This window comes from Anopheles cruzii, chromosome 2 (assembly GCF_943734635.1).
Source record: "Anopheles cruzii chromosome 2, idAnoCruzAS_RS32_06, whole genome shotgun sequence".
In the NCBI taxonomy this organism is placed as follows: Eukaryota; Metazoa; Arthropoda; class Insecta; order Diptera; family Culicidae; genus Anopheles; species Anopheles cruzii.
This window is the reverse complement of record NC_069144.1, coordinates 42,324,573-42,339,777: the sequence shown is the minus strand read 5'-3', so window position 1 is coordinate 42,339,777 and position 15,205 is coordinate 42,324,573. Positions and strand designations below refer to the sequence as shown.

Below are 15,205 nucleotides of genomic sequence, written 5' to 3'. Positions count from 1 at the left end.
GGAAACGTACTGTTTTTTCAAATCCAGATAACGCATATCTGTCTGTTGTTTTTTTCCTCCATTTTATCGCATCCGACTGTTATCAACGTGCGTTTGAATTGTGCGAATGGCCGCAAAATGACAACTCCACGCCTTTCCTGCCACAGTGCTAAGTTGTTCAATAAGTTTCAAGATTCGATGGTATCAAAGTGTCAGAGTGTTTTTTACAATAAAAAAAATTAAGTATCGTGCGGTGATTAAAATTTTATTTTTGGAAATTTTAAAAGCGAAAGGAATGTATGAACAAATGGACTCTTCGCCTTCAATTAGTGCATGAAAAGGAGGGATTATGAATTTAAGCGTGGTCGTACAAGCGTTCAAGGACAATCCACGTCCACGAAATAAATCCTTTTTCATTAAGAGAATGAACCGTGTCATAAGAGTATTTTGACAATTGCAAACATCCATGAATTAATATTCAAATTTTTATGGCATCCAGCTTATTCCCCATATTTGGCCTCTAGTGACTTCCATCTGTTTCCTGACCTAAAAAATGCACGCGTGGAAAGCGTTTTTCATCAAATGATGAAGTCATAACAGCTGAGGAAGCGTATTTTGTACCTCTTCGCGATTCTCGTTGTAACAAGTGTATCGATGTTATTATTTATTGACCAACCCAGCAATCCACACTATCGCGTGTGCCGCAGCAAAGCGCATCCAAATGGTTCGTCCGCCCTTTGCCGTGTACCGTGTTTACACTTGTCGGCCACTCCCGGCTCGGCCTCAACCCTTGCAAGCATGTGCCGTGGGATGACGTAATTAGACGAACACTACGACACCACGACGACAACACTGTTTCGCGCTAAGCGCTAACACAAAATCGGTCACCAGCGGCGCACACGTTCGTCGCTTGCCGTGGCGACCGAGTCACGCTCCATGAGCGCTCCGAACGACGCAATTCCGCACCATCTCTCTCTCTCCCTCTCTGTGAGTGTCACGAATCGAAGCGTTTCACGGAACCGAGTGCCCTCCTTGCGGCGGTGAGTGCTTTGCCCGGAGCTTTCGGACCGTTCGCACGAAGCCAAAACAATGTTTTTGTTTGGCTCACACACAGCTGTCTCGACGCTGTTTTGCTTTTTTGCAGTCACTCAATGACCCGTCAATGCCAGCGAGCTCGCGCCGAGGTCGAATTACGCTTCAATTAGCGTGCAATAAAACAGCTGCAAACGATTCGCGATGCCGCCGATGCCTACTAATTTATTCTCGAGAACAGCAAACGGCGCGGCACATAATGTCCAGCCAATAAGGTACCCGGACCCAAGAGGGTGGCTCAACCTCAGCCGTGCGTCAATCAACGCGCACATTCCTTACGCGGTGAGCTCATAACCCCGGACGGTAGCGACAGTCTTCGATTGGACCCGGGTTAAGATTGTTCCCTTTTCCAGCGCCCGGTGCACGTCGCCCCTGGTGATGATGAATATTCAGCAGCTCGGCCTCTGACTGTGCCGACGAGGCCAGGTGACATCCCTCCCTCCCGTGAGGTGTGGCCACCCGGTTGCCCTGTGCCGTGGGCACATTATGTGCGACCTCTTATGACAACCCCGAACCGGAAGTGGTTGTTGATGTTCGCCGATCGATCGGCGGATCGATCGCGCGTGTTGGTGGGTTTTGGGGGACAGACTTGAGTTGGCCGTTTTTGCGACGCATTTTACATCACATTTTGGGTCTCTCTAATGCTGCGTCCGCCGGTGCGATAGTGGCCGATTAAGGGAAACAAACCGATAAACCACCGACATCCTAACCGAGAGCGGCGCGGCCTAGGGAGCCTCCAAGGAGAGGCGAATATTGATTAGGATGCTTTGAAACGTTTCCTTCAAAGCATCCGAACGGCAACGCGAGTGCAGCGAAGCGTCCCTCGAGAAACCAAAACAAAATGGTGCCGCCAAATGGTAAACTAATAAAGAAAAAACAGTACCAATCGATTGACTTTCGCGTGACCGCCTTTTGGCGACTCTTCCTTTTGTGGGACGCACGGAACGCACGGAAAGGAGTCGATCGATAAGGTTACGGAATCGATAGCTTTTAAGGTTAGACGCTCAACGTCGACGGCCCATGGCGTCGAACCAGCCAGACAGCAATTAAAGCCCGCTCCGATCCCGCATCGAAAGGGACGCGATTTTTGTCGATCCCGCCGATGATTGTCGCTCATTTCGCTCCAATGATAGCGTCACCGTCGCCACGTGACGTAACGAACTGGGTTCACGCCGGGGGTGGCGTGTGAAAAGAAAAATCAATCAGCGCACGCGAAGCGAAATTCGGGGCAGAGCAGCAAAATTAGCTGCGCAAACCACCGGAGGGGGCCCCGAGGCGGCCGTTATCGGTGCACGCCGGTGGTGAACGTTTAGAGAAAATGGTTGCTCCGAAAATATTAATGAAAACCACCGTCCTGGCCGTCGTCGTCAGTGGCGCACCGGCGCTGACATAAGCGAATTATGCCGTTAATTAGGCAAGGGGCGCACAGAGCCGAGCGGAGTGGCGTTCGTTGCTCTCTGACACCCTTTGCACCGCGCGTGGTCAAAGACGGTGTCAAAGAAAAAGTTCGCTTCCGCCGTTCAGGTTTTCCGCCGAACGCGCGACGCGGGAATAAGTCACAGAAATCCGCTATTCGGCGTGGAAAACCACGGCACCATAGAAACAGCCCCGAAGAGAGAGATAGAGGCGGGGAGTGGGATATTAAAATGAAGGCGCAGAAGGCTGGATCCGTCGGACGAACGGACGCCACGTCGATAGGAACCTTGACTTTTGGCAGACAGACTGCCTTGACGGCGCACGCCCGATTTGGATGCGTATGGATTATCCAGTATGTTCGATGAAAAACAGTAACATAAAATATTAAGTAGCAAACTTTAACAGGTGCGATCTTTCTCTTTCAAACGCATCTAATTTTATGCAAATCGGATGACAGATTAACAAATTATGCGCGTTTATGTGTCAGTAGATTTCATGCAAACATAGAACAAAGAGCCAATATTAAATTTGGTTTTAAATTTGGTAAAACATGTACTGAAACCTATAATATGTGCTAACAAGTTTATGGTGCTTCGTGTATGAGTAGAGCAAGAGTTTTTGTTTGGATGGTAAACAATTTCAAGGACACTCGTGAGGACTTGGAACAAGATGAAAGCGTCCACAAGACAGAAATCATTCACAAATCGGTGACACAAGTAACAACACTATTTGTGCACATTTGTGCATTCCGCAAGCATTGACTAGCGACCAAAAGGACACATTATCGTGTAACACATTCGAAAGACATAATTAACACCGCCAAAAACCAGACAACAACCATCTGTATTCGTCTGGTCTGTCATCATGTGACTGTTTCCTATTCCCTAAGCTCAAATTGGTCTTGAAAGGATGACTTTTACGATAACATTCCAGCGATTCAAGCGGCAGTAACACCGCTACTTAAGGATATTCCTTCCGATGGCTACAAAAACTCAATGGAAAATTTAATTCAGTCTCGAGGCTTCGTATCGTTGGTCGTCGATGGCGGACAAAAATGCGCATTGTCACTTCGGGCAGGCGCGCACACACACGCAAAAGGCACCCGTGGTCGGTGGCCCTCGACCCGCTTTCCGGTGACCCAATGTTTTTATGATAAATAAATACCCATTCGACCGCAGCGCAAATGGAATGCGGAAGGTCTCACTGCGCGGGGTCCGACGAGTTCCGGCGGCCAGTTTCCCGATAAGGGAATGTTGCGACACACACACGCTGCAAGCCACATGTTTGCTACGCCGTCTGGCACAGGCGCGAACGTTTACTTGGCTCGGAAATCGGAACCGAGGGAATCGGAACGAAAAAAAAGCAAAAAAACCAAGGTTCGTGAGAGAATTATTTTCACATTAGCGATGCGCGGCCAAAATTTGGCTCTTGTTTGGGGCCGGCGCTAATCGGGCCGACGATTTGTCGAATTGCGAGTTTCGCGCAATGCTGTGAAGTGGATCACTCGGGAACACGGGCCGACTCGGAGGTCTAATTCGCGTCAGGGTCCGGTGAAATGACCCGCCACCTGTCCGCCGCGCGCTTTCTTTGAAGGTTCGAATCCGTATTGATTGCTGCCTTCTTTTGATTTTTATTTAATTCTTTGTAATTCTGATGGTTCGATGGTGAGATTGGACGAGAAGCACACACACAGCGTGATGCACGGGGCGGTAATAGAATCATCGTACGCTGATAGCGATCACCGACGATCTCCGGTGTGAACAGCGTAACGGGGCATTCGGAGTCGAGCAATTTGCTTAACACTTCATTACCATAGAGGAACCCGTTTCACTCGCTCTATCATGCTCCGCCCGGGTGTTGCGCCACGATAAGCTTGCAGTGAGAATGTGTCAGGGTCGGTTCCCATCCCCAAGGATGGGCCCTACGGGGAGGGGGTTGAGATGCGACCGCGCAATTGCACTATGGGGAAAATAATGGCGGTCATAAATCGACTCCAAGGTTTGAGAATTCCAGAAATATTTCCTTAAAGTAGATAAGTAAACTATGACCAATCTGAATTTTCAGTTTTCTGTGTTGCATAGATTCCGAGAGTTGAAGTCAGGAGAGTGATAAGAATTGCTCATTCAAGCTAATTTTTAATGACTACGTTAAAGCGATCGTTTGAATGGTCTTCAAACTGATTGGCTCATGCTGGGGATATAATACTAAAGACCCCTAAATGATTTGGTTGTTTATTAGAAGATCTTTTCGGAGCGCGGTAAAAAATATTTTCACCAATGCACGCAAGAAAATCTTCTACAGAAAATAGTTTGGAAGATACTTTACACAGCAGGGCAATACATAGCAGTGAGCAAGTTTAATTGCCTTATGTTATAGGCTCATCAATCAACGAAACATCAATGAAAAGTTTGGCTGAAGAAGTCAACTAATTGATGATTGATGAAGTGATCCATTGAAAAGTCATAATTATGATTGTTATCAAAGCAGGTGTAATGCAGATTGCATAACTTCGCACGCAAAAATACTTTAAAATATCGAAAATGGTTTCGTTAGTGTACCTAAACGCGTGCAATTACAGATAAAATGTAGTGTTTGATCAAAACGAATGCAAAGTAAACCAAAATGTTAACATGTCCGTAGTTTCTTCTTTAATCCATTTATGTCCGCGTGCCCCATTACAAATTCCCCACAGTGCATCGTGCTGAGCCGCGCGTTTTGTTGAGGCATCATGTAATGCCGGAATGTTTCAATGCTACCCTGAATGCTATCCAAGGGCACGTGGAGTAACGACGACGGCATGTCGATGGGAAAACGATGCAACGATGCATTTCTTTCAAACGCGCTCCATGCGAGGAGCTTAGAAGAAGGGGTCTAAGTGCTGGACGACAAAAGATGTCGCCAGCTTGATTGCCACCCGCCCGCGCGGACACGGCTAATGGGCTTTTAATAGAGCATGGGAAGTTAGTTCCGTTGCAACCCCGGAAACGCTCGGGGGTCGAGCTCAGGGATAATGATTTGATTATCGCGTCTAATCATTTAATGTGGACAAATTACGCCGTTAGTGAGGAACCGTTGCAGAGTATTCGGAGGTTAGCCCGCAATTTTGTACCGTGAAACTTGCGCGGTGTAGGAAGAGACTTATGAGAGACTCAAACGGAGGGTTCGTCGCTTGCGTATTTCGGTTGAAGTCTTTCGTACGAAACGTTGCACACAGCACACAGCGGCTATTCGCGTTCAACTTCCGCCCAACCGCGGCCATTGGCCAATCAAAATGCTCGCAAGTGCCGGAAAGGGGGCGATATAAAAAGGCCCGCGTGCCAAAAGACATTGAGCAACGCCAAATGAAATACATTTTACGATCACTTCAGCCGCGCAGGCCTCCTAATCAACGGTGAGCGTTGTGTGGCTCCCGCATGGGCCGCTTGATTGGCTCGCGATAGTGGCATTAAGAATCCGCACCACGCAACCTCCTACTTCCGGTCGTTTCCGGTCGTCGGCCGGCCGGGCGTCGAAAGTGAATCTGAGCACGCAACAGGCCGCGATCCACGGCCACCAGCGCTCGGGGTTCGGCCCACGCCGGCCACGGTCGGCCTACGGTAAAAATGCAAATTTTTTGCCACCACTCTCGGGGCGCCCACAGTGGGGCGCCCGCCTGGAGACTGGAGCAATCTCCGGGCCGTCGATCGATGGCTGGGCTGCGAGCAAGAAATGAAAAATGGAGGACACGACACGAAGAATTCCGAGGACCGGCTTTTGGGATCGGGCCCGCAGAGGGGCGCTTGATGACGCCATCAGTCAGCGTGCCGGGGTGTTTTTTTTTGCGCAGATGCGTAGGAAGAGCGCCAACGAAGGAGAAGCACAAACACTGATCCACTCGCGTACGTAACCCTCAAACCGTGCGGTCATAATCCGCCTGATCGCAGACACTCCGTGGCAGCAGCAACATGATGTTGGCAAGCAAGCAAGGCTGCTCCGGACCATATTTGGCGCTGCCGCTAACCATTTCAGTGTCGATCGTCGGACACACACACACAAAGCACGACACGAGAACTCGTGTCGCGGCCTCGTTGTGTGTTCACAATTTACGTTGCCGCGTGGCCACCGGAATGACTTTCGATTTCGATCGAGAAAATCTTTCACCACCACCAATCGGCCGATAAGATGGATCGGCCGCGTCTTGTGTCGTGGGCTTCGTTCTGCGCAATTAACGCAACATTCCGCGCGCTCGTGTGTGTGTATGTGGCCCTGTTCGGATGGAGGTGTCCCACGGCGAAGGATCAACGAGGGCTGAGAAAGGGAGACAACACGACCGCGGGTGATTGCTTCACCCACGGACGGTCTGGTCGTTCCGTGGCCATGCAGCTTCATACTACCGTGGACAAAAAGTAACGGGAAACATGCTGCTTTGATTATCGTCGTGTGGTGCATTATAAAATATTTAAAAAAAGACCAGATTTGGGATAATTCTTGGTTCTACTTCCTCGTGATGGGTTCACATTTTCGTGATTATTTCGGCACAAACTCTACCCAGATCATTCGCCAAGCCTGACTTAGAACCATGTGACTTATGGGCCGCTCCAAGGACACCTTTTAACACTAGATATACCACCGTTTCAATAGAGTCAGGGTTTACACATACACTTTTTTATTTGGTAATTAAAAACAAATGGAATAATATTTGTCGATGCTTGAACTTTTATTTGAAAGGTGCATTCAAGAAATTTTGTATGAAAAATAATGTTGATTGCAGAAAATTGTAAAATATGAAAAACTTACTTTCAAAGTGGTACGTCTTACACTTGAACAGTATGATATTTGTAAAGCTTGAACTTTTACTTGAAAGGTTTCAAGTAAAAGTTGAAGCATCGAAACATATTAAGCCGTTTGGTTTTAATAACCAAATAAAAAGTGGTTATGGTAATAAAAAGTATCATATATGGTTCACTCTTGTACCAGACCTGTCAAAATGAGCGGTGTGGTATATCTAGTGTTAATTGCCTGACTTAGCCCGCTTCGAAGACACTTTTTACAGTAAACAATTGAAATGGAACCCGTAAAGAAGAACATTCGGACCGTTAGAAGAATAAATACAAATTGGATTTATAATTCCCAATATTTTTTGGCCACAGTAGTAGGTCAGACACACACCAAAAAGACAAACACCAACCGAGATTCGTCGCCTGGAAGCTGGACAGCCGTGTCGCGGTCGGATTGTCGCCGCCCGGGCAATCGAAAACGAATTTATGAAGCAATTATAATGGCGGCCGCTTCCCACTTTGGAGTAATCCTTCATCAGTCAACCGAATCGGCCGCAAAAGGACAATCACCCGCACCGGGCAGACAATATCAAAAGGAAAATGGCGCGTTGTTGCCTTGAAAAGTAAGCAATACTTTCAATTCGATTCACCATTCGCCAACGGCCTGGTAGCGATGCCGTAATCAACGGCCGTCGTGCCGTCCCGGCCTGCAGCCAGCAGAACCATCGCGCGGCCGGCTGGCCAGCCAGAGCGGCTTTCTCGCAAACCTGTTTCGTTACGATTCGTATAGGCCTTCCGATGTACGTTGCTGCCCGATCGAAGATGCGAACGAGGACGGGTGGGTCGGCAGGAAAGGGGGCCCGCGCGATCGAAGGTGGATCTCGAAAGCGAAAGAAGCGGCGAGCGGCCAGAAAGTAAACAATCCGCTCGCAGCGCTCGGAGACGCACGCTGTTTAAAGAGCTCACCTTTCCTGATCCCCGAGACGACGGGACCCCGGCTACACGGAACGGACGACGACCGGTTGCGTAATTGTTGTCCGACTTATTACGTAAACTCATTACCCGAAACGGTGTGTGTGTGTGTGTGCCCCAAATGGGTGACAAAATGGAGCCGATCGCTGCGACCTAGAAACGGGTGGCCACAAAATTGGTAGAAGGAAGTGTGGTGCGATTGCAATGCCTTCCGCGCCGACCAACCAAACAGTGTAACCACTTTGTGAGCATGATTTATTGCCCTCCACGAGCTGTGGCGGAACTGCAAGAAACTCCCCGACAACGATCACGAAGCCAATTGGAAGGCACCAAATTGGAAGCCTTCCAACAGAGCGGGGGGCGACTCGCGAGGGATTCTGTAACGGCGGCACTTGGCGCGACACTGAAACGCGTCCAACACGTTAAACGGTCCAACCCTGCTGCTGCTGCGGCCATGTTTCGTCACCGGCGGGCGTCCGGGTCGCTAATCAGGTGGGTTCGTCGCTTGTTCGCGGCGCGATCTTTTGTATGCGCTTCCCACCTTTTTTCACCTTTGCGATCGGCTGGTGGCACCGTTTTGCTTCCGTGCCACCGCCCCCACGGTGCACAGTGTGTGTGTGTGTGTGTGTGTGACACCTTTTATTATTCACCTCATCTTTCGCTCGCCCAACGCACATTAACATAAACGGGGGGCTTCACGGGGCTTTCGGGTGTTTGGCGGTTTCGTTTTCACCAAACATTTCATTCACCACCACCGACCACCGTTGCATTGTTTTGACCACTGCCCTCTCTCTTTCGCTCACACATACACATTCTCTCGCGTCTTCACACACAGCAACGAGCGGCGAATCACATTAAATAAAAGAGGCACACCGTGCCGCCAGAGGGAGCTTCCCCGGGGGGTCCGAGGGTCCACACGCATCCCGCGAGATTAAACGCGAGAAGAAGATGGCCCCTCGCGGACTGGGGACAGGTCGTCGCATCAGCGGTCGGTGGCTGGAATCAAGATTTACGCCGTACGGAACAATGGCACTGCGCGATGCGCGAACTATCACGGTCCTTGCGCGGGGGCAAATGGAAGATCGGGGCAGCGGGAAACCTGAATACAGCCTGAGCCTGAGTACCACAGCACACTCGCGGGACACTTTTCTTCACCGCACACACACCCGCCGTTCGCCGTTCGCGCCATCTTTCATCGCGGTTCCTGATCGTGAGGTGGGGCCGGGTCGCCACCGCCCACCACCGGCACCGCCTCGTCTCGTGAGTCATGCGATTTATGCGCGCACATTCCGGGAACTGCCAGTCACCACGCAGCGCGGCCCACTCTGCCCGCACTCTCCGCCGAATGTGCTGCAATTGCTGCGCTGCAGCCGCAACACACACGCGCACACACCGCAGCACTACTACTCACTCACTCACCTGGACAGATTCTGGGCAACAGCGGCGGCGGCGGCAACAGCGAAATCTTAAAATCTAAAAGCGCACCGTTAACCTGGATCCCCACGTGAACTCCGGGAGCTCTTTTTTCGTTGACCGGAATCCTTAAGGTTGGCCGGGGAACGGTCAGATTGGGCGCAAACTTTTCCGAAACCGATGCGATGTGTTTAAACCGAGGATGGCCACACTGGGTCTGGGGTACTTTTGGGGGCTTCCGTACGCTTTCGCTGTCAGACACTGACTAAACGCTTGGCGTTGGTGGGCTCAACAAAGAAATAGGCGATCGACGATCGACTCAGCGGAGCTCAGTGCCGAGCCGGAGCTTTTGCCGGCCGCGGCACACACACACCGCGGACCGTGCAGGAAAAACGCTTCCGAATGTTTGCGTTCCGCGAATTGGGGTAGCTTTTGTTGCCCAAAGCACCCTATTCGGTGCGAGACCGCTTTTAGTACCATTTAGTACACGCGCGTAAATCGCGTTTTCGAAGCTAAACATTTGCCTCTACTCTTTGGGCGGCTTTTGGATGCGTTAAGTTCCGAAAAAAAATAATCGAAAAAATTCTCTCTAAAACTTCATCATAACTTCGCCATCACGACCCGAAGTCATTTCTGGAGCGGCAAAAACACTAGGGGAACAGGAGCGAGAGGAGCAGAAGCGTGTACAATCTTTTGTGTAGAACTTGTACCCGCTAATCATGCACCAAAATATTTCACAAACAATAATATGAAAATGTTGCAGAAAATATTGTTTGACCGTATCATGCAATATTATGACGCAATTTTTTTATGCAAGCTTCGTAATCAAGATGGCATACAATATTGCACGCAACATTGCATACAAGTTTGGGAAACCAAATATTGCACACAAGTCACTGATGCTACCTATCAGTCGCTGCTGCTCCCCTGGTCAAATTTCGGATTTCCTATTTTTTTTCAAAAATTGTTTGTTCGTCTTCTGTTCTGCTATTTCTTCAAAACTGAAGTAATCCGCGTGAAATTTAGCACAGACGAATGGTAAATAGACAAAATTAGCGCAGCAATCATTCGAAAAAATCTCAATTTAAAGGCGATCAATTTTTGCTTTCCAATTGCTTTCGCTTGATATACTCACAGAATTATAAGGCCACTGCATTTTGTAGATTCCGAAATTTGCACAGAACAGTCTTTTAGAACAGGGAGCAGTCATTTTTGGGCCAACCTTTCGTCACAATGATAATGATGGGTTAGATTTCGGAGACTTCCGGTTCCATGGTAAACAGGATCCAAGCATTAAGCCGCGTCTTGTCTATGATGAAGAATAATTGTACGACACAATGGCGGTCACTTGATACGGAACACCGATACCTGATACAGTTCAAATATCGAACGGCACAGACTAGACTTCGAACAATTAGGAAACCAAAAGCATTTCAATAGAAAAGCCAAAACTAAACAATATTTTCAAGATATTATTATTAGTTTGTTCTTACTTGTTTTTATGTTCTCGGAGCGCAATCAGCAGGTCGAGACGTTATTTCAAATTTTGACTTCAAGCTCCTAAGCGTATGCCCCTAAAGGTATGCAACCGAAAGCGCACTTGTCTCTTCACTGCGATGTTTTCGAATGATCGTTTAATCTTTGCGGTACTCTTTGTGGTTTTGTCTGACTAAACTGAACAACTGAACCCAACAAACATTCCTCCGTTTGGTCGTTGTAGCGAAAATAAACAGTAACATCAACAAAACAGAGCATCACATCGGAGAACGTAGAAAAACATCGCCCCACTTGGGCGCCCGTCAATTTTCTTTCGCAACAAACTTCTGCCGGTTAGCCGTTTCACGGAGAGTACCATTCTTTATTCATTCGCACCTGCGTTCGCCAGAGAGAGTGAGCCCCCGCGCGAACGCGGCCGAAGAGCGAAGGAAGGAAACGAACGGCGTCGGCGCCTTGTATTGACACCTCTACTTCCGTTCAAAGCTGGCGGCAGCCCTCAGGATGCCGTCGTCCTCGGCGGACGCATCGTCGTGCCGTTCGACGACCGGAATCACCCGGTCGGATTTGGGACCGCTCGGTGCCCGACTGAACACGAGCGTCTCATCGTCCCGTTCGGGGCGGGCGACCGGCTCCGAGGGTTGCTGCTGCCCGTTGGTGGTGATCGGGGCCGGAACCTCATCGTCGTCGTCCGCGTCACCCGGTGGCGCAGTGGACGTCGTCTTCGATGTTGTCGTCGTGGGAGTTGTCACGGTTGTCGCAGGACTCGCGGCCGGGGAGCTACTTTCGCCCCTCACCGACGAGTGAACGACGGAGGTGCCTTCGACCAACACCACAGGATCGGCCGCCGTCGAAGTTGTGGGGCCAACAGTTGTGGTGGAGGTGCTGGTGGAGGTGGTTGGAGCAGGCGTCGTTGTTGTTGTCGTGGTCGTCGTGGAAGTTGTGGGAGGCGCGGTGCTAGTAGTGCTGGCAGCTTCCGTCACCGGAACCGGTCCACCCTTCGCTGGCTTCGAGGGGCGCGTCCGTCGGCCGCGCGTCGTCCTCTGGGTGACGGGGGTCACCGTACTGTCGGTCGGTTCCGAGGTCGGTTTCGAGAAGCGGGACGAAATCTTCGTCGGCTTCACGGAGACGGTCGGCTTGGGTGAGGTGACCCGAGGCACCTTTCCGGGGCGCGTTGGGCGTGTGCGGCGCGTGCTGGTGGCCACCGAAGTGCCGGGCCCATCTGACGGAGCTCCCGAGTCCGCTGCGCTCTCCGTGGAGCTGGGGACCGTCGTCGCCGATTCACTGGCCGCACCCTTCAGGGAACCATCGGAGCGCAACAGCGGACTGTACTTCTTGCGGGCGAATAACCGATTCAGTCCGGGCTTGCCGGGTGACGGAACTCCCGCCGCCGGCGTCGAGGTATCATCGCTGGGCGCTGGCGACTCCTTGGCCGGTGGCTTGGCGGCGCGCGCCGACACCTCACCGGACGCCACGGGCGTGTCCTGGCTGTTGTCGGCGACCGGGATGCCGGGGCGGCTCTGGTCCTCGTGCTTGTAGACTGAAAATATCGATTGGACACGCTGTAAGACATACTCCAGGACCGGCCCGAACCGTGACTCTGTACCCTCACCCCAGACTTTGGCGGACAGTGCGCAGTGCGGGGTGGTCGTGTTCGTGTCGGTGCTAGTATGGGTGTTATCAGTGGGTGGTGGGTTTAGTGCTTGTGTTAGCAACGGGGTGGCGGCGGCGGCGGGGTCGTCGCCGATGCCTTCGACCTCGTCGTAAAACGCGGGCTCGGTGGCTGCGGCGGCGGCGGCGACACCGGTCGCCGCCCCCCACTGGTCGAAGGCAAACCCGACGGCGGCGTTGTGGGTGCGCAGGTGCGCGAGAAAGTAGTCGCTGAACGAGCTGAGGTTGCCGCCGACCGCCGCCACCCGCAGCTGCCGCTCGTGGGCCGCCGCCAGTCGGGTTATCGCCGCGTCTAGAAGCAACCGCGTCTGTGCGTCAGCGTCACCATCACTAACACCACCACCACCAGTGGGTTGGGTCAGGTTGCTATTGTTTTTTGTGTGGCCACTGACGGCGACGTCGACGGCGCCGCCGCCACCGCCACCGAGAGGCGGATGCTGCGCGGCTGAGTTATTTAATCGCCACCCGTCTTCGAGGACGCGTGGCCAACGATGGGGTGGTGGTGCGAAGGTGGGTGAAATGGGGTGATGATTTGCATTCGAATGGTGTCGTCGCAACCGCCGGCCGTGATACGGGCGGCCGGCGGTGGCGGCGGTGAGCGAGCGATTAATGGAGGGATCGGTAAGCAGAGAAGGAAGCTGAAGCTGATGCAGGCGATGATGATGAGCATGATGATGAGCATGAGCATGATGATCGTGATGGCGAGGGGAGTTGTTGTGCAATGGGCTAGCGGCGGTGGTGGTGGTGGTGGCAGGCGGCGGCCACGCGGCGCCGTCTGCCGGAGTCAACTGACCTTTGGGACCGATGCGGGTTCGGCGGAACAGTGCCGCCCGGTGGCTGTCGTCCAGGGGGCTGGCCAGGGCCAGCGACGCCACCAGCAGCACCAGCATTCCACCCGCCAGCTTCATCTCCGCGGCTCTGCGAAAGGAACACAACGGGGGAAAGGCGGACACCAGAACGGCTTGTAGAGACAGGGCGCGACAGACAGATAGGGCAAAGGCTTTCACGACAGCGGGCGGGAGGGCGGCCACGACTTCCTTGCACACCACACGTCCACGACTCGCACTCACCCGCACCCTCCGGGTCACACACCTCTCTCTTTCGCTCTCACCTCGATTTAACGGTAAGGAAAACGCGGCGCACGCGATTTGGCACTAACTCCACCACACACACACACACACACGCACACACGGGCACAGTATTGGGTCACGATTTCACGGTCCACGGGCGACCACTCCTTCAAGGTGGGTGGGCTGGGCGGTGAGGTCTCTAAGAATTACACCGTTCTTCGGAGGATTGCCCAAGAATCGGTTCCCCCACACGCTGGCTGGCTGGCTGGGTGAATGGGCTGGCCACACCGGGGTGGGTCGGAGCTGCGGTTGTTGCTGTTGTTGGTGCTGTTGTTGCCGCTCTGACCGCAACAACACTGATACGTGACCGCACGCGGATACGATCGGTCACAGAATGAAAGGCGATCGTCGGTCGGCGAACGGCATTTCACCGCGATTCGAGAAGGGCAACAACAACAACGTCTGTGTGTGTGTGTGTGTGTGCAAAAGCGAGAAAAAGAGAGAGACACTGGGGGCCGACGCGGCCGAGTGTGAGAGGCGATAGAGCGTGGCGCAGGGGCCAGGAAGCGGAGCGGCGACAACAGACACAATCAAATGAGCCCCACCGTGGGTTGCAAGACACACTAGGAAGGAGCACGGAAAAGAGCGAGACAGAGAGAGAGAGAAGGAGAGAGGGAGAGCGAGGTAGGTTGGGAATGTCTTCACCACGTCGTCGTCGGGCATCGGGTGGCCGTTTAACATTTTATGCGAACGATCGGCGATCTCGGCGACCAAATGACTTCCCAGCTTCCACTCTCGCTCTGCTCTCTCGCTCTCTCTGTCGTCACATTCACTCTTGGGTCTTAGGAAGGAGCCAATTTGGTTAACAACCACCAGCGCTCCGGTCCGGTCCGGTCCGAGTGGCTGCTTTGCTACCGGTTCGCGAAATTATCATTTCGATCGGACATTCTTCGTGGCCCCGCGTGGCCAACATCTGCCCGATGTCGAAGATGTTTGGGTCAGCCAGAGACCTAGAGTCGAGAGCAAAAGGAAACAAAAAATCAGGTGGCCCCAAGATGGGCAACCTAACACCAAACCCGTTTCCAGGGAATCTTGGCAGCCTGGCGAAACGGTACATCTGCCCGAAACCAGGCCCAGGTGGCCCAGACCCAGCGAAGTGGGTCGCCCAAGCGCGTGCGCGTGTCCTGGAGTTGCTACGCACTACGTGGCGACCCTGAACGAATGCTAATCCGACCCGTCCGAATGCTTGACCGTGAGCTGGAAGGAAGCTTTGCGCTCCGAATCCGTGCCACCGATCGGCAGGTTGACAGATTTATGGGGCGGCGAAGATGACGCTCGCGA

At 52.3% G+C, this 15,205-nt stretch overlaps 1 protein-coding gene across 3 annotated transcripts; it reads right to left on the bottom strand.

The window, feature by feature from the left end:
• Nucleotides 1–11,475: 11,475 nt before the first annotated feature.
• LOC128277960 (uncharacterized) lies at nucleotides 11,476–14,240 on the bottom strand. Of its 3 annotated transcripts, none has more exons than XM_053016577.1 (3): nucleotides 13,865–14,240; nucleotides 13,588–13,712; nucleotides 11,476–12,663 (listed from the first exon to the last, which is right to left on the bottom strand). In XM_053016577.1, the coding sequence occupies exons 2-3, from the start codon at nucleotides 13,700–13,702 to the stop codon at nucleotides 11,594–11,596; spliced, it is 1,185 nt and encodes a 394-aa protein (XP_052872537.1). In that variant the 5' UTR covers nucleotides 13,703–13,712; nucleotides 13,865–14,240; the 3' UTR covers nucleotides 11,476–11,593. The 3 variants fall into 3 exon arrangements, with proteins under 3 accessions (XP_052872537.1, XP_052872538.1, XP_052872536.1); XM_053016578.1 differs by having other exon boundaries at nucleotides 13,887–14,240; XM_053016576.1 differs by having other exon boundaries at nucleotides 13,906–14,240.
• Nucleotides 14,241–15,205: the final 965 nt, after the last annotated feature.

Coding starts and splice junctions, on each gene's coding strand:
- LOC128277960 (XM_053016577.1), bottom strand. CDS start 13,702: ATGAAGCTGGCGGGTGGAATGCTGGTGCTGCTGGTGGCGTCGCTGGCC. Junction 12,664..13,587: donor AACCCGCATCGGTCCCAAAG/GTCAGTTGACTC, acceptor CGATATTTTCAG/TCTACAAGCACGAGGACCAG.